The sequence below is a fragment of the Homalodisca vitripennis genome, chromosome 3 (assembly GCF_021130785.1).
Source record: "Homalodisca vitripennis isolate AUS2020 chromosome 3, UT_GWSS_2.1, whole genome shotgun sequence".
Taxonomy (NCBI): Eukaryota; Metazoa; Arthropoda; class Insecta; order Hemiptera; family Cicadellidae; genus Homalodisca; species Homalodisca vitripennis.
In genome coordinates, this window is record NC_060209.1 from 108,223,696 (window position 1) to 108,246,125 (window position 22,430).

General features: G+C 33.2%; 1 protein-coding gene across 1 annotated transcript; it reads left to right on the plus strand.

Annotated features, from left to right (window-relative positions):
* Positions 1-1,948: 1,948 nt before the first annotated feature.
* On the plus strand, positions 1,949-22,155 carry LOC124358312. The gene is made up of 3 exons (XM_046810610.1): positions 1,949-3,425; positions 21,067-21,300; positions 22,100-22,155. Exons 1-3 carry the CDS (start codon positions 1,949-1,951, stop codon positions 22,153-22,155), a joined length of 1,767 nt encoding a protein of 588 aa, XP_046666566.1.
* The last annotated feature ends 275 nt before the right edge of the window (positions 22,156-22,430 follow it).

Here is a 22,430-nt window from a genome sequence, read left to right on the forward strand (position 1 = left end):
TCTTGTATTTTCATGATACCTATATCAATGTAAAATGGTGTATACCGTATGTAAATAAATAAATAAAAAAAATTACAGTGCGCCGTGTTTCTTAATTTTTTTCCGCGAGGGATTTTGAGGTAAGCACCAAATTTATTGTACGTTTTATTGAAATAGTTTTCCTGATCTGATTTTAAATTAATTTTAAATTAAAAAAAAAAAATTAAATTCATAGAAACTACAGAGCAATCTGAATAACTTATTCTCGAGGAATAATAGAGCATAATAGAATCATACAAGTTACATTTGGTTCATGCTTGCAAGATAAGTGAATTAAAATTGAACTTTGTTAATAACTTTAATTGAAAGTTGGAAATTTTGTAATTTATTAATATTTAACTGGAACTGTTTTATTGTGAATTATTAATTGGAAATTAATTTAACATTAATAATTGTTTGTAAAGAGAGTTGTAATCTGAATTGCAGAGACTTGAAAGTTAAGGTTCAACTAGTCTAAAGAGATGTTTAAATTTTTATTATTTTGAATTTTGAGTGAACTTAGAAGTAAAAATTTTTATTTTAGTTATTTTCAAGTGGTTTTAATTTTTATTTTAAAACTTAATTATTTTATTTTAGAAGAGAGCTCTGATTTTAATTTGATATATTTGATTATTATTTTTTATTTTTTGCCAACTTTTAAATTTACTAAACGGTGTGTCAATTCTTTGTAGAAAATATGATAAAATTCTGAAACGTTGAACTTTTTTTCCAGTTTAAAATAAATCCATTGTTTGTATTTTCAACTGTGATTTTTATTTTAGACAAACCAGATAATATTTTATAGCTAACAAATTTAGTATTAAATTGTACTGAATATTTACTAGGAGCTTACTAATCAAAAAAATATTTTATATCGTCTTGGATGTCTCATTGATAAATTAAATATTAATACTCTGGAATATAATACCTACAATCCAAGTCGTTATAACTAATCATGTATGCTTTTGTATTCTTCAAACTATTACATACTAATAATAATAATAATAATAATCATAATCTTTATTGCGTCAACAATTATTACATTGCATGCATGCGTCAAGTACATTCATAATAAGATACAGTTCCATTGCAGTTATTGCTATTTAATTGTATAACAGAACTGGGGGTTTATTTTTATTCTTGTTTTCAATAGTTTTCAATAATTTTCATCCCAGCAACTCAACATGAACTCTTCAACGGAGTAAAACGCCTTTGACACCAGGAGGTGTTTTAATCGAGATTTGAATAGTTTAGAATCAATGAGTTGTTTTATTCCCTTAGGCAGCTTGTTTATCAGTTTCACACCAACTTGGGACGGCAAGTGTTCAAATGCACTCGTTCTATGTTGAACAATCCGAAAGTTGTCCCTGCCTCTTGTCTCGTATTGGTGGACGTCACTGCCTTGGATCAACTCGCATTTAAGTCGACAGTATAGAACGACGTCGAGAATATAGAGACAGGGTAAAGTTAACAATCTAAGCTCTCTGAAGGCATCTTTGCACGACTCTCTGAAATTCAATTTGTAAATAGTTCTGATAGCTTTCTTTTGACCTCTAAATACTCTTTCGAATTTGTATTTAGAACAGCTGCCCCACAATCTCAAACCGTAAGACAAATATGGATGTATCAGGCCAAAGTAGGCAGTTTTTAATACATCAATAGAACAGAATTTTGCAAGGTTACGCAAAATCTTACGGGGTTCCATATCTTCAGGTGTGATAGGTCATCACTTACTAGTGACAAGTCGGGTGGTGGTGGAGTTCTCATAGCCGTACGAAATTGTATTTCTTGCACCAGGATTCCCACCAATGTCAATGACATTGAATGTATATTTATATTGTGTAAGTTTCCCACCTCCTCAGTACTTCTGGGAAATGTCTATATACCTCCTAATCAGCCAACCATTAAGTATTCGGATTTTAGAGATGCTATGGATGAGGTCTATAATTCCCTGGGTGAACCTGCAGATGTCATAATAATGGGAGACTTTAATCAGCCTGACACAAAATGGACGCAGCCCGACATTACTTCTGTGTCAAACTCTTCCCGTTGTCTGCTTGAACTTATTGGTGCATATAGCCTGAGACAGTTAAATTATATAACCAACTACCGAGATGTATGTCTTGATCTGATACTCTCTTCAATTGAGACATCTGAAGTTGTGCATGCGCCTGATGTACTGTTGGAGGAAGATAGACACCATCCTGCTTTGTCTTTTGAATTTGAAGTGTTGCAGCCTTCCACGACTGAAAGCCAGAAACGGGTGCTTAACTTTCGAAGGTGTGATGTCGATGCTGTTTTCAATGGGCTGCAGGTTCTAAGCTACCCTGCATCAAGTGAGTTGGCGGATCCTGAGCGGGCTTTCACAAACTTCAGCGACTACCTGGCCTCTTTAGTTAGGGTCAATACTCCACTCAAAAGAGTTGGTGGAGCTAGATTCCCCTCCTGGTTCTCTAAAAAATTGAAACTGCTGGTTATCAGGAAGAAACAGTTACATAAAGTCTACAAGCATACAAGGGCGCACATTGATTATGATAATTTTCGGAGAACTAGAAGGGAGTGCAGAGACCTCACCCACGCGTGCTATTCAGAGTACATCGGTAAGGTTGAAAATGGTATTCCTAGAGATATTAAGTCCTTTTGGTCTCATGTTGGTAGCCTTAAAAGTTCTCCTAACGTTCCGACACACATGACTTTAGACAAAAAGGAAGCTACTGATCCTACTAGCAAGTGTGATTTGTTTGCTCGGTATTTTTCTTCAGTATTTAGTGATACTACAGTTCCTATTCCTAGATTTGATTATGGTTGGAACCAAACATTATCCAGCTGTTCAATAACAACCTTGGATGTCCAACAGACCCTCGAATCACTGGATGCCAGGAAGAGTGCTGGGCCGGATGATATACCACCACGAGTTCTAAAACAGTGTGCTCCAATACTTGCAGTTCATTTAACAATTCTCTTCAGGCCTCTACTTGCTTCTGGAGTCTTTCCATCAAACTTGAAGCAGAGCTATGTAATCCCAATATTTAAGTCTGGAGATAGAGGGAACATAAGAGACTATAGACCCATTGTGATACAGTCTGCTCTCGCTAAGGTGTTTGAAAGTATCATCTTGAACAATATATATTCTCAACTCAAGAGTCGCATCTGTTTGGAGCAACATGGTTTCTTGAAGGGCCGCTCTACCACAACCAATCTACTGATGTTTCAGGAATATATAATGTCAGCTTTTGCAAATTCCTCACAGGTAGATTGCATATATCTAGATTTTAGCAAAGCATTCGATAAGATTAATCACAGTCTACTTATATCAAAGCTTGAAGGCTATGGCATTTGGGGACCTCTGCTTCGTTGGATGAGTAGCTATTTGCGGGAACGTACTCTTATAGTCAAGTACGATGGAGGTACGTCCTTGCCATTCTCTGTCCCCTCAGGTGTACCACAGGGATCTCATCTGGGCCCACTGCTTTTTAACCTGTTTATCAATGATATTTCTAGTGCAATATCATCGAAGTTTCTTCTGTTTGCTGATGATATTAAGGTTTTCAGCAGGGTTACATCTCCTCATGACCAAGAGAAACTCCAACATTCCCTTGACAGGATAAGTAACTGGTGCAGAGTAAATGCTATGGAGCTTAATATAGCCAAGTGTCTTGTCATCAGCTACACTCGAAGCAACACAGCCAGGCCCTTTGACTATTCTCTAAATGGATCCCCTCTTAAGATAGTAGACAGAGTCAGGGACCTCGGAGTTATTATGACACCCTCCCTAAGCCCTTACGAACACATAATGCATGTTACAAATAAGGCCTCTTCTATGCTTGGGTTTATTGCCCGAACTTGCAAAGACTTCAGATCCCCCTCTACATTGGCTATCCTCTATAAGACTCTTGTGCGTCCTTTGTTGGAGTACTGTTCCGTTGTTTGGTCTCCATATCAAGCAGGCCACATTGTGCTGCTGAACAGAGTACAGGTGCGTTGCTTAAGACTTCTTGGAGTCAAACTGGGATATAATTATCTTGCAACCCCCGTCGCTGAGATTGAGATGCTATATGGACTGCAACCTCTCCAGGAAAGAAGAAAATATATTGATATTTTATTCCTGTACAGGCTGGTGAACGGCTTCCTCGACTGCCCTTATCTAGTGTCGGATATAGACTTCTCTATACCAAGAGGTACCCGCTCTAAGACACTTTTCTGCAGAAGATTTAGGCCCACATATTATGCATCAAACCATGGAATATGCAGACTTCTAAAACTGGGTAGCGAGGCAGCGCACATCGACTTTTTTCACGATTCAAAATACACCCTGAAAAACAAATTATTAAATGTAAACACCTAACACATGCTTAAACAGATCCACTTACAGTAACTAACAGCTACGATTGTATTAATTATTGATAGTATATTGTTGAGTTTCTAAATTGTATTAATGTTATAGCATTGGTCAACTATTTATTTATCGTTGCTGTTACTGTATTGTTATTATTCCTTGTTATTTATTGTTGTTTTTGTTATTTATATTTATATATATCACTCTGTTATTGCCTATGTTGTTCAAGTTAGAGCTTACATAAGACTGTGTATATTGATTATGATTTGTCATCTTGATTGCTAAGTACTTGATTTGTTGAATTACTTTTGTAAAAATGGTGGAACCGTTGAAATAAATAAATAAATAAAAAAACATAAATGCCAGAAGCAACCTTGGAGCAGATGCTGTCAATGAAAGTCCCATGTCAGTCCTCGATCAAGGTACATTCCAAGGAACTTAACGGATTCGGCCTCTTCCAACAGAACATCGTCCATCATTACTGCGGGACGATACTCCTGTTCTTGTCGATGCCGAAGGCAAAAATTTATTGAGTTTGATTTTGAGCTATTTGTTTTCAGATTGAGTCTTGAGAAATGTTCGATGCATGAATTTAAATCGATAAATGATTTCACTTCAAGATCAGTTTTATATTTTGATTTAATACAGAGAGTCGTGTCATCAGCATATTGAATCACCTTTCTATTCTGGATTGATGTATTCAACTTGTTGACATAAATAAAGAAGAGAACTGGCCCTAATATTGATCCCTGAGGGACACCATAGGGCATTTTGACCCTATTAGACAGAGCATTCGCAATCCGTACGCATTGTTCTCTATCTTTAAGATACGACGAGAGCCAATCGTACGGCAAACCCCTAATACCACTAGTCCATAACTGGTGCAGCAGTGTCGCATGATGCACACAGTCAAAGGCTTTGGAGAGGTCAGAAATATGCTCATAACACGTTCTCTTTTCTCCAGGCTATCGACAACATTATGAATAAGTTTAGTTACGGCATCGATGGTCGATTTGTCTTTCCTAAACCCGAACTGTTCAGGACAGAGAATTTCGAAGCGGTCATGGAATTTTTCAAGCTGATTGAGGAAAGCTTTTTCAAAAACTTTGCTAAGAACTGGGAGGATAAAAATTGGACGATAGTTGCTAGAGGTGCAAGGCTCATCTTTTTTGTAAACTGGAATCACAGTGGATATCTTCAGTACGGACGGAAAGACACCCGGTGCGAACGAGAGATTGATTAATTTTGTGAGTGGTGTCAAAATATGCTTAAAGCACTTTTGATTAACCAAACAGACATTCCATTAATGTCACAAGACCTCTTAGGTTTGAGATCCTGCATGATACGGACCACCTCCACCTCACTCACAGGACGAAGGAACATGGACGTGGCCGATCTAGTCAATAACCCTCCGCACTGTATATTATGATTCAAAGAACTGTCTGTTCCAGCAACAGTTGAAAAGAAATCATTAAACGCAATTGCCACTTTTGCGTTCACAATTGCCACATACTGTTCATATCAAATATTGGCCTTTGTAATTCTTCACATAATCTGATTCTCTTGGGCTATCGATAAGGCAAATTTCTGTTTTATGTCTTACTTAAACAAATTTGCTACTTAAACATAGAGACAAGTGGGTAATATAATAATAACAATTTAAACTATATAAGATTCTATTGATACATATCCCCATACTATTCGTAAGATATTTTCATTTATATAAGGTTGGTTGCTTGAAGTAATCTTGATAGTATTTATATTTTTGCAAATTTTTTATACTGTGAATAATAAGCAATTTATGGCCAACTAAACGTTTTTAGAAATCGGTATCTTGAAAGAAATTTATCACTTGAACTCTTTAGACATCAAGCATTCATGAGAATTTATTTGTAAAGGATTTTACATAAAACACATTGTATGAGAAACACCTTCGCGATACTTGTTTGTAGACGCCTCTTAAACATTTTAGAAACTGTGATGTTCAGATAATTAGAAAGTCTACTAATTATATAAATTTAGGAGAGCTAAAGGAAGTATTATTTAAAGTGGTATTATGTACAGGTAGGTACATGTCAAATTTAAAAATAAAAAAAAATTAATAAAACTTATAAAACCTACTTTAATAAAAAATATGTAGGATTAGATTCATATTTACCGTAAGCACTTTTACTGTAGACACTTTTTTTAAACAAAACAACCTTGATATAATTGTTTTGTGTGTGTGTGTGTGTGTGTGTGTGTGTGTGTGTGTGTGTGTGTGTGTGTGTGTGTGTGTGTGAAACAATCTTTAAAGCAAGAAACGTTGAAGAATATATGATTTCAATTTGAAGGAACAATGAGACAAGCTATGGTTATTTAGATTGGTAAGTGTCTTGGGCCACGAAGACTTATTGAAAACTTGCTGGTATTTGAACAATTCTAATGTAATGTGAATTTACATGTGATACTTTACTTGCATCTGTGTCCTCGTGTATCAAGCGGTATTTACTTTGTACGCCATCATTATTTCATTCTAAATATAAGCAAAGTAATATTTAGGAGAGATTCTATCAATTAAAACATTGATGACTTGAATCTGATCAATTAAAAAATCGTTTTATTATCGGTGAGTGCCATCCTTTGGCATTTGTTTGTATAGGTCTTAAGGTCTTAAAGAAATCTATTACATATTTTAAATAACCCAAAAGTGTAGTATTATCGTAACGTTTTGCATCTTAGAATGGTAAGACATTTATATATTGACAATATAAATGTTAAACGCTGATCCTTAATATAATAATGAAGTCTAAATAGAATGATGGTTTTATATTATTTTTGCCATACTATTATCAATGTATAATAAATTTTACACATCCACACTCACGGTGCACAATGCTTTGTGGGAGAAGAATGCCAAATTAATGAAGAAATCTGCTAACAGGACAGTAACTAGTGGCCTAATCACCGAGAAATACATTTTAAGTTGTAACATGTAATCCCAACAAAACTGATTCTTTGTAAATGGCGGGTGGTCAGTATACTCACATTAACCAGCTACATATGATTTTTGAGTCTGCATGTAAGCAAAACAAAACTGATTCTTCGTGAGTGGCGGTGGTCAGTATACTCACATTAACCAGCTACATATGATTTTGGAGTCTGCATAGTTACAAAAAGGAAGTAAGCTTCCTATATAATATTGTCTTGTAAAATAAGTTAAACAAGTATTGTGTTGAACGCAGTTTCCAGAAACTGAAGAGAAAACCTGATCGATTAAAAGAAAATTTAGGAATATGACACAAATTCTGTCAGGTATCATTGTCAAACAGCTAGTATTTAATATAATTTTAATAGAAATCAATGATATCACAAGGGTATTTTTATAAAAATATTATAGAAATAATTTCCAATCATAAAGCTTAACGTATATATTTGGGAGCTCGGTTGATGTGAAGTTTATTTTCTCATATCATGTTATTTTTTCTTATTTTGTTATTTTATTTAGGATTTATTCTTCTTTCTGTTTACTCATCTAGATTTTAACCAGACATCAGGAACAGACTTTGCTCCTTGTCATGGTAATATCAATGAAGCTCCAGCTAAATTAATTACCACAGACTGCTAGCAATTTACAAAGCATTTAAAATCCTCAAACTACATGTTTATTTTTTACTGATTTATTCCATTAATACTTAAGAACTAAACGATTTATTTTATAATTTATTTCATACCATGATTTTTTTAATATATTAAGATGTATCATACTTCCAGTAGTTGAGGATGACTTAAATAATAAAACGTTTGAAGAAATATAATATGGTAAACCCTTAAGAATTATAGCAAACTTAGTAGCCGAGTCTAAAATTCTCAACATGATCAATGCAATAAAGTGGACATGTACCATTCAGGTTTTGAGGAACTTCATACAGCATCACAAACGTACTCATTAATATTATATGAGTTTTGTGATGACTATGCACACAAACTCGCCAAAGTAGCAAGAGGCATAGTATATACTATAAATAATTAATTTACGAAACATGTCAATATTACATGAATGAAAAAAATATGTCGAAAATGAAACAATATTACATAACCATTGGATAAAATATGAATGGATTCCGAAATTTGATAACCAGGATCTTCCATCATTTATAAATACCAATGCACTTAAAGTGAGAGCAACAAGTAAGGGTAAAATCTGATAGCTTTTCTGATATCACACAACAGACAATTTCTAAATGTTATGGTCAAAACCTTATCAGACCTGTTTGAAGACCTTGTTGAACTTCGTGTAATGGAAAAAAATAAAACTTTTTAAAATGCTGAGTGATTTAGAACTGAGTGCTTTATACTGATTTCTTTGGCTTTCATGATAGTGTGTGTTGAAAATTTCAAAGGGAAATAGTTTTATCTGAGTTATCACGCATTTTAAAATGAAATAGTTTAAATCAGTTTCGGAATTCAAATGAGTTTTCATACTTTTTTATTCTTACACGTTTTGTAATACATCGCTAGATTTGAAGAAGGCACGTATAGAGAGTTATGAGGATAACATAGAACCAATACAATTGAAATAGATGTCTAACATGATGTCTTAATTGCTCCAACCAAATAATTCTGACTTCATTGAATATGTCTTGAAAAGTTTTCAAGCCGTATTCTAGCAGTTATTTTATTAATTTCGCTTATTATATTATTTGTTTATACTATAATAATATAATATAATATTATTTAAAGGCAGCATACAGCCATTTAAGTAATCTAGCACTGTTCATATATATTCAAAGTTATATTTATTATTCTTTTGGAAATAACATCCAATGCCGCTACCAGTAGTATTCTATACGTTTGAAATGTTTGATATGCCGCTATTCTGCCTTAACTACTTATCGTACGAATGTTGATGTTAGTACTACCATTCACGAATAGACCTTATCAGTCTTTAACCAAAGAATGGCGAACTTTCGGTACAACATATAACATTTTACTATGGATTACTTATATTTCAATATTTTTCTTAACGATAACAAACCGTTAAAAAAGATTGAGAACACAATACAAAATTTCAATCTGCACATTCTAGTACACTAAAGAAGAATAAACATAGATAGTGGTCACTTCAGCTGAATGTTGTAAAAACAAAGGGAGTTAATATTTCACGCTAGTTATATGTTCTGCTTTTTTATACTGGTAGTATATTATTAAACACATACATATTTATTAGAAAAAGAATTTAATTGCCACCATTTTGGTGGTACACAAATATTGATAATTTGCTTATTTTTATATTTTTAACAAATATTTTGTAAATGTGCATATAAGCCTATAGGTCAACAGTTTGTATTATGTGCTAATACTTGTATCAAATCTCGTGGTAATAGCTTTAGTAGCTAGTGCACAGGAGGATAACGAAGCGAGTGAAATTCAATGACAACAACGATGTAATTGGGCTCAAACAAACCTAATTAAAGTCAGGCACACTCGTCTGTTTGTAAAAGCAAAACATATATTGTGAATACTGCTGGAAGTATTATGTACTAATCGAAAAAATGTTTTACTTGTATTTGTATGTTGCTCGAGATAGATCGCATTATTTGTTCAGGACTATGAATATCTATGCTACTAACTACACAATTGAATAGTAAATTCTTATTGAACGCTGATATTTATTGTACGTTATAATGTATCCAGTATTTCTAATTATAATAGTGCTATTGTTGATAGGCTATGTTGTTGGATGGTTCATTACAGTTAAATAATAGCTTAAATAAATTCCTTTCACAATGTAAATATTGCAAGAAATACAGCAAGACGTCTATATTCGGCTTTTTGCTTAAGGAGCATGTTTTTATAAATTTCAAAATGTCATTAAAAATGTTATAAATAATATTTTCAACTATTTATGAGGCCTACTAATTATTTGAAGAATATTGAACAATACAAGAGGTTATAATTATCGATAAATATAGTATATAGATTTTTGCATTTCACTAATCAGCTCTTACACAAGTCTTCGAAATGGAAGTCAAATAGTGTAATAAACAATATAGTCAATGTAAAATTTTGTCTTCCAGGTATCTTTATAAAAGTGCATTACTCTTCATTGCTGCTTCTTCTTTTAGTAAATTTAAATACATTCTAACTGAATTGGAATACCTTTATGTTTCAGGTATTTTGCCCACACGATATGAAACTAACATAACTAATGCAGTAATTTGTTAACTATACTAACAGACTGAAATTTACATATTACTACATACGCAGCTTTCCCTTTAAGTTGAAATAGGAAATGTTATAGCTCCATTAATTTTTCCAGGCACTTTCAAGGGATATGCCATCTCCTTAAAAAAACACATAAATCACAAACTATCTGTTAATACAAAACAAATCTTACCTACAAAGTCTGTCTTTTGATATATTAGCTGGTATTGTCTAGATGGTGATGTGGAAATTCTATAATTTAGGCAACATAATCATTCAACGGTAATTATGAGCACAAATCCTCCTACATAATGTATTTTTTTGTAACTAATCAATTAATATGTAAGTAGAGGTGTAATACTTTGGCGTTTATTTTAAATATAAAATATATATATATATATATATATATATATATATATATATATATATGAATAATGGTAAAATAGAACATACTGAAGGTTTTCTTAGGGAACGTTCTAAATAAAAAGTTTCCTTTTATACTTCATAAAAGTGTGTCAATTATAATTATTGGATATAACACCATAATAAAGGAGCAATGTCGTAATAGGAACTTTGGATGAGTGTTTGTATTATTTTATTTTAATATTTTATTTATTCTGAAGTACTGTTGTATTGACTTCAAATTTTCACATACGTCTACAATGATTGTTTATTTTATTTGACGTAATACGTTCACATATTATATAAAAAATAAATATGAATATAAATCATCATAATCTACGAGATTTAATATTGGACGTGCGCTACTAAAGAAATTGTTTCTGCATAAGAAATAAATATCAAAAAAATTATATCATTGAGTTCAACTTTATATTAAGCGAAAAAATTACAAAATCTAGATCTACACAATCACTAAGGAACAAGGAGTAAGGCATTATATTATAAAAACCAATAATATTACAGTTATACATATATACCGTAATATTAGGTAATTAATCACTATCTCATATACCCAACAGAATCTTCTTTATTGTACAAGTGGCGTTAAAACTAAATAAAATACTTATAACCATCTCCAAGTCAAGTATTTATTTACGAATACCCAGTGTTCAATGGTTCAGTAGAACTATAATTGAGAATTAAAAAAGTAATATTTAGCAAAAAATCAGCAATTAAATATGTTGTCATCTATGAAGAAATAAATAAACAAATCCTCCACAAGTAACAGGTGGACTGGAAACGACGTTCCTTCCATCATCTAGTTTAGGAGAATGAAAAGGCTTCTTTTAAATTTGGTTTTATTTATCCGACCAGAAACTTAAAGTGATAAATGTTTGTGTACTAGTTTTTATATGAATACCACATTTGATAAACGCACCACCCAGTTATTAAGTAGTTGAGAGAGTTTCACTAATTTTCACCAGTTTTCTGAAATCTCTTTTTCATTTGGCTCTTGTGGTGGTATTAATCTTTCGATGAGTTCTATATCTTTCATTTTGAATGTAGTCTCTCTCAAACTATCTAATTCTTAAACTTAACCAATAAACTGAAAAATGCATAGTTTTAGTTGTTTTATAGATTATTTGACGGTTTTGATGATTTTCCTGGGAGGTAAACATCACTTTTGGCTTCAAGACCAATAATAATACCACAATACATCATAATATCAAGCAGAATCAGTAAAAAGCACATACCTAATTCTTCCTCTATAAATGGGCATAAGAACGTAATAAATACAAGTTTACCAACTCTCACATAATTTTGCGAACATTATCATTTACTCATTTGATTGGATCACTGTGTTTGCTTAAAATATGACAATGTGTAACCAGAATTTTTATATATAGTTATATAACAACTTTACTAATTATGAAAGCCAGTATAAAGATAATTTTTCCACAAAACTAGTGTTAAAACATGAAAATGATCTCTCTACATAATACGGAATAACTATCTCTTTAACTGAGAAAGCCAACAAAGTGGGATGTTTCCTGATAATCCAGTGAAAGCCGCTAATGTGATAGAAACTCCGCGTGAGTCGTCTGAAAGCATATCTTATCGCGGTGCTGTTATTCATGGAATGCTGATTCTTTCACAATAGACTCTGTACTAAAGCCATAACATGCTTTGTAGACTATCTTGTTCATCTCTTGTTCATGTGTGATGTGTTGAAGTATGTATGTTTTATAAACATTTATTACGTACAATTTAACTCTTAACGTGTTTAAATGTATTTCTTTCACAAACACGATTAATCTAAAAGCCAGTACTAAACCATGGATTTACCGAAATGATATAAAGAAGTTGTGTAGTTTTAAAATTCAAAGCAACAAGCGGTTATATACATGTAGTTATTTAACCGCCCAGGAGGCTGCATAAAAACGAATGTGGAACTTCTGAATGATAATTTTAATTCAATCTAGCTTCTTTTAATATGCATGATAAGAAACACGACAAATCTGAGTTGGAAAGTTTTCAAAATGCCATTTTTCAATTTTGTCAAAAGTTTTATTTACCCTGAAAGACAGTTTTTATATTTTAAAACATTTTAGAACTCTTTCGTGATTAGGATAAAGACAATATATCCTTTCATAATAACAGTAAGAAATAACCATAATAGACTATTTTTATCAAAATATATTTTAGTTGCAGTTATAAAGTAAAGTAAAGTAAAGAATGTCTTATTATATCTTAGAATGTCAGTTATGTGAAACAGCTGAAAAGTAATAGAAAAGGAGGACTGAAAATAATAAAATTCTTAAGTTGAAGCATATACGAGCATATTTTTTAATATTTTGAACACGCAATATGATAATGTACTAGGGAAATGTACTTACGCTAGTACATATCATTATTTATTAATCAGAATAACCATAGAAGATGTAATCAAAAAACTGTGAATACTTCCAAAAAAAGAATTTAAATTTAATCTGTAAATATATAAAAGAAATAGCTGTACTGCTAATTAAATCTGTGTTAAAAATAATTTCCCTCTGTTTTAGTGATTAATTTTTAAAGCTTACAGTATTTCTAAATAATTATAGAGGATATTAAAAAAAATAATAACCTAGATTTTTAACAAACCTAAGGCGTATTAGTTTACCGATGTGCAAGTTGTAGTTTTTGAACAAATGGGAGTTTAAATCATATATAATAACAATGTTCGTACGTAAAAAATTAGTGAAGCAAAAGGTAAAAGTTAAATGCACGTAGATAGTAACACAATTGTCCTTTATTAGATTTCTACCCATGGGTTATCACTTTTCTTATTGTTAGGTGAATTTTCCGTGTTGTTTTTTATGTTTTTTTATAGTTTATAATTTATATATTATTTAAAACACTCTCATAATTCAACTATTTGACACCGTAGACATTCGGCGTGCACTCATCAGGATTAGTTCGAAAATTTCGAAAATAAACCTAATTTCGTAATATAGTCCAGGAAAGTGAAGTAAATAATGTTTTACTAGTCGTACAAAATAGAGAATACACCAAACTGCTTATATATCATGTATAATGCAGATAGTTGTATTGTGAGACTTACCAAAGTAATTCTACCATATGTTGTAGGCGGAAAAAATGCAGTTAATAAAATACATAGAATACTTTCAGTCCCATTGATCTATAGCTTGTTTCAAAGATATTTCTATAATCAAAATAAAATAGTATGGACCCAATAGTGGGCAATCCTATTTCTATTAAAACAGATTTTAAATTTGAGTTACTAGGTGACGAATGAACAAACTTGCATTCATACAGTCTTTGCATTCAGACTCTTTAGATTAGTTAGATTATTTTAAAGCGCAAATCAGCAAAAATACAAAATGTAATTTAAAATATAAAACTTTTAATACACGATGAAGGTTTGTCTATTTTATAATGTAAGAGTTTACAATATATACAGGCTGCAGTTGTACCAAATGCATATAAATGGGTAATAAGAGATAGAACATTTATCATCGTTACATTACATAAAGATTATATAACACTACGTTTCGACCATTCATATCTACCGTCTATATGAGGTGTAAACACTTAATACAGAAACATAAAATTAAAAACTACACCATGCGGCAAGGGATGGAAACTAAAACGGAACCATATCCGACAAGAAATATAAGTCCACAGGAGAGACAATAAACAGGTTATTGCTATACAGGAGCACAAATATTACACCCACAAAAGCTTAAGTGAAACAAACTAATAAGAAAATAAATATCAAAGTTTCCTATGATATGGGGGCGTGTTATATAACTCAATAGGACAACAATGAGATCGTCGAAGAGGAAAGAGTAAAGCGTGTGTATAAATTTGTTTGGTAAAGGTTTATTTTATTTAAAAAACATATTTAGCTTTTCTACTTAGTTCTGTGAATACTCAATGGCGGCGGCTAAACTGGGGAGCAAAATACAATAAAAGATCGATAGTCTATCTAGCATTTAATATGGATTATCCTTTCTTAATCCTAAATGGTTTCTTCAGAGAAAACTACCGTATTGAAACACATTGCAATATTAAACTTTTAGGTGAGACTATGAAAATAAAAAGTGGAAAAGAAATTTATTTAAGGAGTTTAAATGTAAAATGTAAAAAACTGCTGTAATATATTTAGAACTTCTTGTATTTATTTTTAATTTTACAAACAATGACACCGATTTAGTATTTTGTTACACTTTATAACCTATATCTATGTAGAGATAGGTTTCTAATCTAAATTTTTACGTTTTGGACATGTGTTAAACCCACAGACCTGCACTGTTTACAGTTGTTCGTAAAAGCACAGCTCAGCCAGCTGATTACGGCACTTGCTTCCCCAACTCAAAACTTCACCCGTCTGAAAAGACGTAGCGCATTACTTATATCTAAAGCGTAAATGCTAAAATTATAGGCATCCGTAACCACATACGGATCTGTAGATAACATCTTTGAAAAAGAAAATTGGATACAAAGATCACATGGAAATGTACTCATTCGTTTAAAAATCCGATCACGATCTGTACGGTTGCAGATCAATGAGGTAGTCTGCATTTGCTCTCACATAGACTTTATATAACAGAATACAAGCACCAATCCGCCAACCTAAAAGCGCGTTCAGACCTAAGTTGACAAAAGGTTGTAGAAGACTAAAAGTTGTCAACTAAATTTTGCTTTTCTCAAATCCGAGCAATAAGTGGCAGATTTTTTATTGAAAACTAAATGTTGATATTCTCAAATATAGACCAAAATTGGAACATTGTTTCCAAAGAACTGCCGTAAAAAGTTTTAGACAGTAGTCTCAAGGATGTCGGACGAAGAAGACGTAGTTATTGCTGCGGCTGCTTTGACACAAACACAACGAAAACTCACACGATATCTCCAAAAACACCTGCAGCTGAAGTACACGTGTGTCAGTGCACGTGAGCTGAGTGCGCGGGGGGAATGTTAGGACTGCTAGAGGAGTGGAGGGGGACGTCAGGAGGCTCAGGTTTCCACAAGTTTCATACAAAATCGCGCCAAGCGCGCAACAAAAAATCTTCCACTTTTAGTTGTCAACTTTCTTTGATCTTCATCGAAACTCTGCGAGAAACCGAAATTTAGTAGGTGATTCGTCTCTACACAATTGGAAGACGGAAAAGTTGCAGTATAAACACAACAATTTGCCGCAACTTGTGAAAACTTAGTGGAAGACTTTGGTGTAAGTGACACGAAACCGATAGGATTTGACATAAAGTAATAGTCCTCCATCGGCTAGTTGTATAACCCTGGTTTACAATAGCTTGCGGAAGTGCTTTATCAGTGTCTGTCTTGGTTTAAGTTCCTTACCTTAAATTAGTGCTTAAAACTATAGTAATGACGATGAATGACATATATATATATATATATATATATATATATATATATATATATATAATATATATAATATATATATATATATATATATATATATATATAATATATATATATATACGTCAAGCACATGTGTGCTCCTGCACGTCCAAGTTTAAACTGTACAGAGTAAAAAGGTATTTGGAGATATATGAATGCAGTCACAAAGTACAGCAATCACATTAACTCCTCAAATTGAAAGTCAACTGTGGGCCACACTTTACACTTTAACGTGAAACCATAAATATACGTTTCAAGAGACAGGCAGCACGCACTTAGTTCTGTTGTCACCAATTTACTAACTTTCTCCTTAAAACGCACTATTCACAACACACCTCAAATTATGCATTCCTCAATAGAGCTTCGACATTGTAAACCCGGAATGTTAAAAGACCGTTAAGAAAGCACAATCACTGGATTGCTTCAATTAAAAGGGTTATTTTCTTTGCGAACAGTGGTTTCTTCGCAGGCCCACCCGATTTTTTGAAATAAAAATACTGATACAAATATGGTTTTGTGATATGTTTGAATAAGGTGTTTATGATAAATTTACTACTTGCTCTATTTCAATTGAGTATAATCATCACTGGTACTTTATCATAAAAAAATATAAATTTTGAAATTCATATACAAATATATACAGAGGATGGTTAAATAAAAAACTGTTCGAAATAGAGCGTTCTTTGGAAAAATAAAGCAATATTTTACAATGCGTTATTATATATAATTGAATTAATTACTCTTCTTTATTCTTAACTTTTGAAATGCATGGAAATCAAGACGATAATATTATGGGAACCAAGAAGTACGGCAGACATACTATTAATGTTATTATTCGAAGTAATTTTATAAAATAGTATCTTTTACTATAACATATAGTAATTATGCGTCTTTCATGATAAAACACGATATTTGGTAAAAATAGAAGTAATAAATTTGGTTTTATAATACATGTTTTTTATTTCTATTTATTAGCCAACCATCGGTTGAAATTAGGCTGCTATGTTTACCAATTCTGAAACAATAAACTGTCAAAAAAACCTTAAGTATCAAACAGCTTAGAAATTTGTAAGCAACCAGTGCGGAGTTGCAATATGGTTTGGAAGGTTGAAGGGAACGTGTTAATTTTTGTATTAATATTGGAAGAACCATTAGTACTTACTTTTGTTTATAACGTTTGCTTGTTTTTATAACCTATGTTCTGAAACTCATCTGTTTTATTTATTTATTGATATTGTATTTACACATATTTAAATAGTACAGTTTACTTTTTCCATTGTTAAGCCCATACAGGGTATTTTGTTTCCGGACTGCGTTGGTCCTGTAATTTAAAAATAAGGACCTCTAATGGAAGTAATTGGTAAACCCTTGTATATAAAATTTCATTATAAATAAGGGAAAAGCTACTATGGTGCCAGAATATCTTAGTCTGGAAAGATAACTATTTAGGAAAGATGGCGTGTTTTTAATAAAGAGGACTACCTGAGCTATATTTTTACTAGCATATCGAATGTAAACTAGCATGTCTGGAAGAAGTAACATTCTCAATATAGCGGAATTCTGAAACCTACATGTTATATATTTCTTTGTCAGGGCAACAAAGGAGACACTACTTAAGCATCGGAAATAGATTTTAATGGTCAGGGAAAGTCACTTTTTGACCGAAGTAGACTTTTCAGATTTATGTATGCATACACATAATTGATAGAGAGAAAAATACACTGTACTGTGCACTAGGAATAACTTAGACCGGAATAGGATTACGATGGCCGCAAGTAGATCGTTATTGACTGAATTATTCATCTCAGACCGAGTATGTATATATTTTATTTATCCTTAACTCAACAAAGATTACTGAATTAATACCTACAATATTTTACTTACGATTCAAAAATTATAATGGGATTCCACATATTACAATAACAATTGCCTTCACTAATACTACTACGACGGACTTGATATTTCTGCAGTCTGTGCTAAAATATTTCAAGTAGTATTTACATTTATGAAGCTAATGAATTACAGTTCGACTAGTTGTGAACTGTAATTGTAGGTTTTGTTATAGATTATGTTCTAATTTTCTGATTGAAATGCATTATTTCTTTATAATATGGTTATAAATAATTAGACGAAACCAAAATACTTTTAATACCTCTTTTAAAAGTAGCCTATTGTGTTTTAAAATGCCATTTTTTGTTTCAATAGTGTTCCTAGAGAGGTGAAATTTTCAAAGAATATTTTAAAAACCAATTATACCAATATTATAGTATTATAAAATCAAATATTTAAACCTCTTCGTGAGATCACCCGGTATATATAATACGCAACTGCAGCGATGTTTTTATGTCATCGAAAGCAGACACTTTTGTCACCCCTATGTGCTTATAATGTATTTATTCTGCTGGTCGGGGAAACAATTGAAATACTCCTACGGCGCCGTAAATATCATACACTGAACATGGATTACAAGGGTCGTAAATAAATTCTTTTTTACTAAAGTAGTCTTCTCAGACCCCGTATGTATGTATACTTTTATTGCCGAACAAGAATAACTATACGATTTCATGTGTATAGTTTTCTTCACACTACTCACCTAAAATGAGAGCCAGACCAATGTTTATAATTTTGAACTTGTTAACATGGAACGCTGAACTATTACGTATAGATAGCTTATTTAGACGTAAAATGGGACACACATGGAGTGGTGAGGGGTTTGAGGAGAATTGTTGACTTGGTGGGGTAAGAAGAGCGGGATGGCAGATGCAGCCAGTAGACTACTAGACTATTTCATATATTACAGGTCAACCGCTAAGAAACCTGCGCAGAAGCAAATTTCTGAGCAGTACCGCGCAGGAGGGGCCCCCTCCGGCGGGGAGTTGGGGTGAAATGAAATGAAATGAAATGAAATGAAATGAAATGAAATGAAATGAAATGAAAAATGTCTTTATTAGAGGCGAAGTTAGGACTATAAAGTCCTCTCTACCACTTAACCTCGTAAAAAATTAAACTAACATACATATACATGTATAACTAAAAATAAATCTATTTATTTACCTTATACATTAAAAGAATCTTAGCTTTAAAATAATAAAAAACAACATCTATAATTAATGTAACTTTATAAATATTTACAAAACTATAATAAGACATACACGCATGCATTCATTCAACTTGCATTCAGTTGCCTTAAGTAACACATTCCAAAGCCGCCAACCGCTATACCCCCTGAGCCCCCAGCATCAAGGCCCTGACCTCCGCCCCAAAGCGAGCGCGCTTATCAATGGCTCTGATGTTTATAGGTAAGGCATTCCACAATCGGCAGGCAGAAACTGTAAACGACTTACTAAAGGTAGTTGTTCGATGAATTGGTATAGATAATAAGGATGTACCCCTCCTTGTACTTCGTTCACTTATTTCAGACATAAATTGAAAGTTGTTTGAAAGATAACTGGGACAATTTGTATTTAAAAGAGCGTGCAACAGAATGAGTGAGTGATAGTCTCGAAGATCTTGTAATTTTAATATAGATAATTGTTTGAAGAAGGGCGTTACGTGATCATCACGTCTGAGATTAAAAATGAACCTAATGCAAAAGTTCTGAGCACGCTGGAGTTTATTTGAAAGCTCCACAGTCATGTCATTAATGACTATGTCACAGTAGTTGAAGTGAGGCAGTACAAGAGTCTTTATCAGCATTATTTTAACCTGGTGTGGTAGATATGAAGCCAGCCGCTTGAGGCTGTGAACACCGGCAAAGACCCTATTACATATCAAAGAAGCCTGTTCAGTCCATCTTAAGTGTTTGTCAATAATAAGTCCTAGATTCTTTACTTTCTCAGAGTATTCTAGATCTTGGTCATTTAGTTTTAATTTGGGAGCCGTAGTAAAGTCAATTTTACGAACAAGCTTTGAATGACCTATCATAATACACTGAGTTTTGTCTACGTTTAATTTTAGTCCATGTTTCCAAGTCCAGTGAGTAACAGCGTCAATATCGGAATTCATGAGAGTCACACAAGTTTGTATGTCCCTTATAGAAAAGTGGCGGTATATTTGTAAGTCATCTGCATATAAGTGAAAATTGGAATGAGTAATTTGAGTAGTAATGTCATTGATGTACAGTGAAAATAAAAGTGGCCCCAGGACTGAACCCTGCGGAACTCCACGAGTGACTGGTCTCCATCTCGACTGCTTCTCACCCGACCTGACACACTGGCGTCGTCCCGAAAGATAAGACTCAACCCACTTGACACTACCATCAGAGAAACCATCCTTCCTAAGTTTGATGAGGAGAAGGGGATAATAGACACAGTCAAAAGCCTTTGAAAAGTCGAAAAGGGTTAAAATGGTTACCTGACTCTTATCAATTCCAAGGCGTATATCATCAACTATTTTTAGAAGTGCAGTAGTAGTGCTGTGGTTGGAGCGAAAACCAGATTGAAAATTTGATAAAATGTTATTACTTTCAAGGTATATTGAAAATTGCTGATGAACAATCCGCTCCAAACACTTTGATAAAGCAGGGAGTATACTTATTGGCCTGAATTGTGAAGGATTTTGTGGAGAGGAACATTTCTGAAGTGGGCGAACTAAAGCAGACTTCCATGTCAATGGGAACATTGAAGTAGCCAGAGATTTATTGAAAATAGCAGTGATAGTTGGAAGAGTAACTGGAAGAGTATCTTTTATTAACCTTATAGGAATGCCATCGGCCCCGACTGCGTTACTGGACATCCTTATAATAGACTTTAACACATCTGTCTCTGTTACCGGAGTGAAACCGGGTGGGGAGTGGGACCAGTACCATCTTGTACGGAGGCCGACAAGCGACCAAAAGGACAAGCGACACAATTTTTCTATTGGAAAACACCAATTACAAATCAGACGGCAGAATGGCGGTGGGGGCGTGGTTTACGCAACCTCCCCCCTCCAAAGTAATACAAGGAAAGAGTAGTATCAGGCGCACAGAGGTTGGCAAGAGAATTGGATGATGCTTCCCTCACAGCTGCTTAGGGAGAGGGCGATGAGAGAGGGCGATATGACGTAACAGTGTCTGAAAATGTCAGTGATGAACGTCTCAAGTATCAGGAGAGTAGAGAACAACAATAACATTGGGGCAGAGTGACCATCGCTATCCTGCATTGCTCCCTACGTTGAAGTCGTTGAGAGCCCACCGTACTCACGACGGTGTATTAGATAAGACAATGAAATTGCAGCCGCATTTTAGTTATCTCTATACACATAAGTTTGTTGTACTTCTTGATTACATATTACATCATATTTTTGCAGTTTAAAAACTGCATTTATCTATTACCAGCCCAATTCTTTTAGTAGCCTATAGACTGCTTTTCTAAAGAAGATTGGTTTTGAGTTTTAAATTTTAAGCTCTCTCCACTTTAACCAATTACTATACAAGAAAATAATGACAATAACAATATCTTATTCAAAAATTGTAAGAGACATCTCTTGGGATATTTAGGAGTATATTGTTTTAAAATTCTAAATTAATGATATAGCAACGATATCAGATCAGTACCATAATTGGAAGTAAGAAAATCAATAATTACGTCATGTTACTGCCGTAAGAATTTGTCATCATTCAGCACAAGCGTATATTGCGTAATTCGGCAGCCGTGTATGTGTATTTAGCGGCGAACAGTGTTTCCAGATTTTACTTAAGAATATATATCAAGTACAATCATATGGCGGCTATGAATATTGTGCCTGTGTCAGGCCTGTCCGGGGCTGTGATTACAGAGTCCTGTCACGCTCACCGCGTACAGGCGTAGGTTAACGGTTAAAATTTATTGTTTTTTAAAGAATGTTCCGCCGCGCCGCCTTTCATGTCCTGTCAACCGCGTGCAGCTCCTGCGGCTTCAAGATTCTAGTCCAAAATTATAAACTTTATTATTTATTCTCGTAGACAATTTGTATACTGCAATATGCTTCATATATTCATTTCTTAATCAAATATTATATTATAAGGTACGCGACACGTGGTTTGGTTTAAAATGAAAAGAGCAAGGAAGGAAACCTATTGAGAAATGTATTTATTACTTCACTT

Coding starts and splice junctions, on each gene's coding strand:
- LOC124358312 (XM_046810610.1), top strand. CDS start 1,949: ATGGATGAGGTCTATAATTCCCTGGGTGAACCTGCAGATGTCATAATA. Junction 3,426..21,066: donor TATAGTCAAGTACGATGGAG/GTACGTCCTTGC, acceptor TTAACCTTATAG/GAATGCCATCGGCCCCGACT. Junction 21,301..22,099: donor CGCAACCTCCCCCCTCCAAA/GTAATACAAGGA, acceptor TGCCTGTGTCAG/GCCTGTCCGGGGCTGTGATT.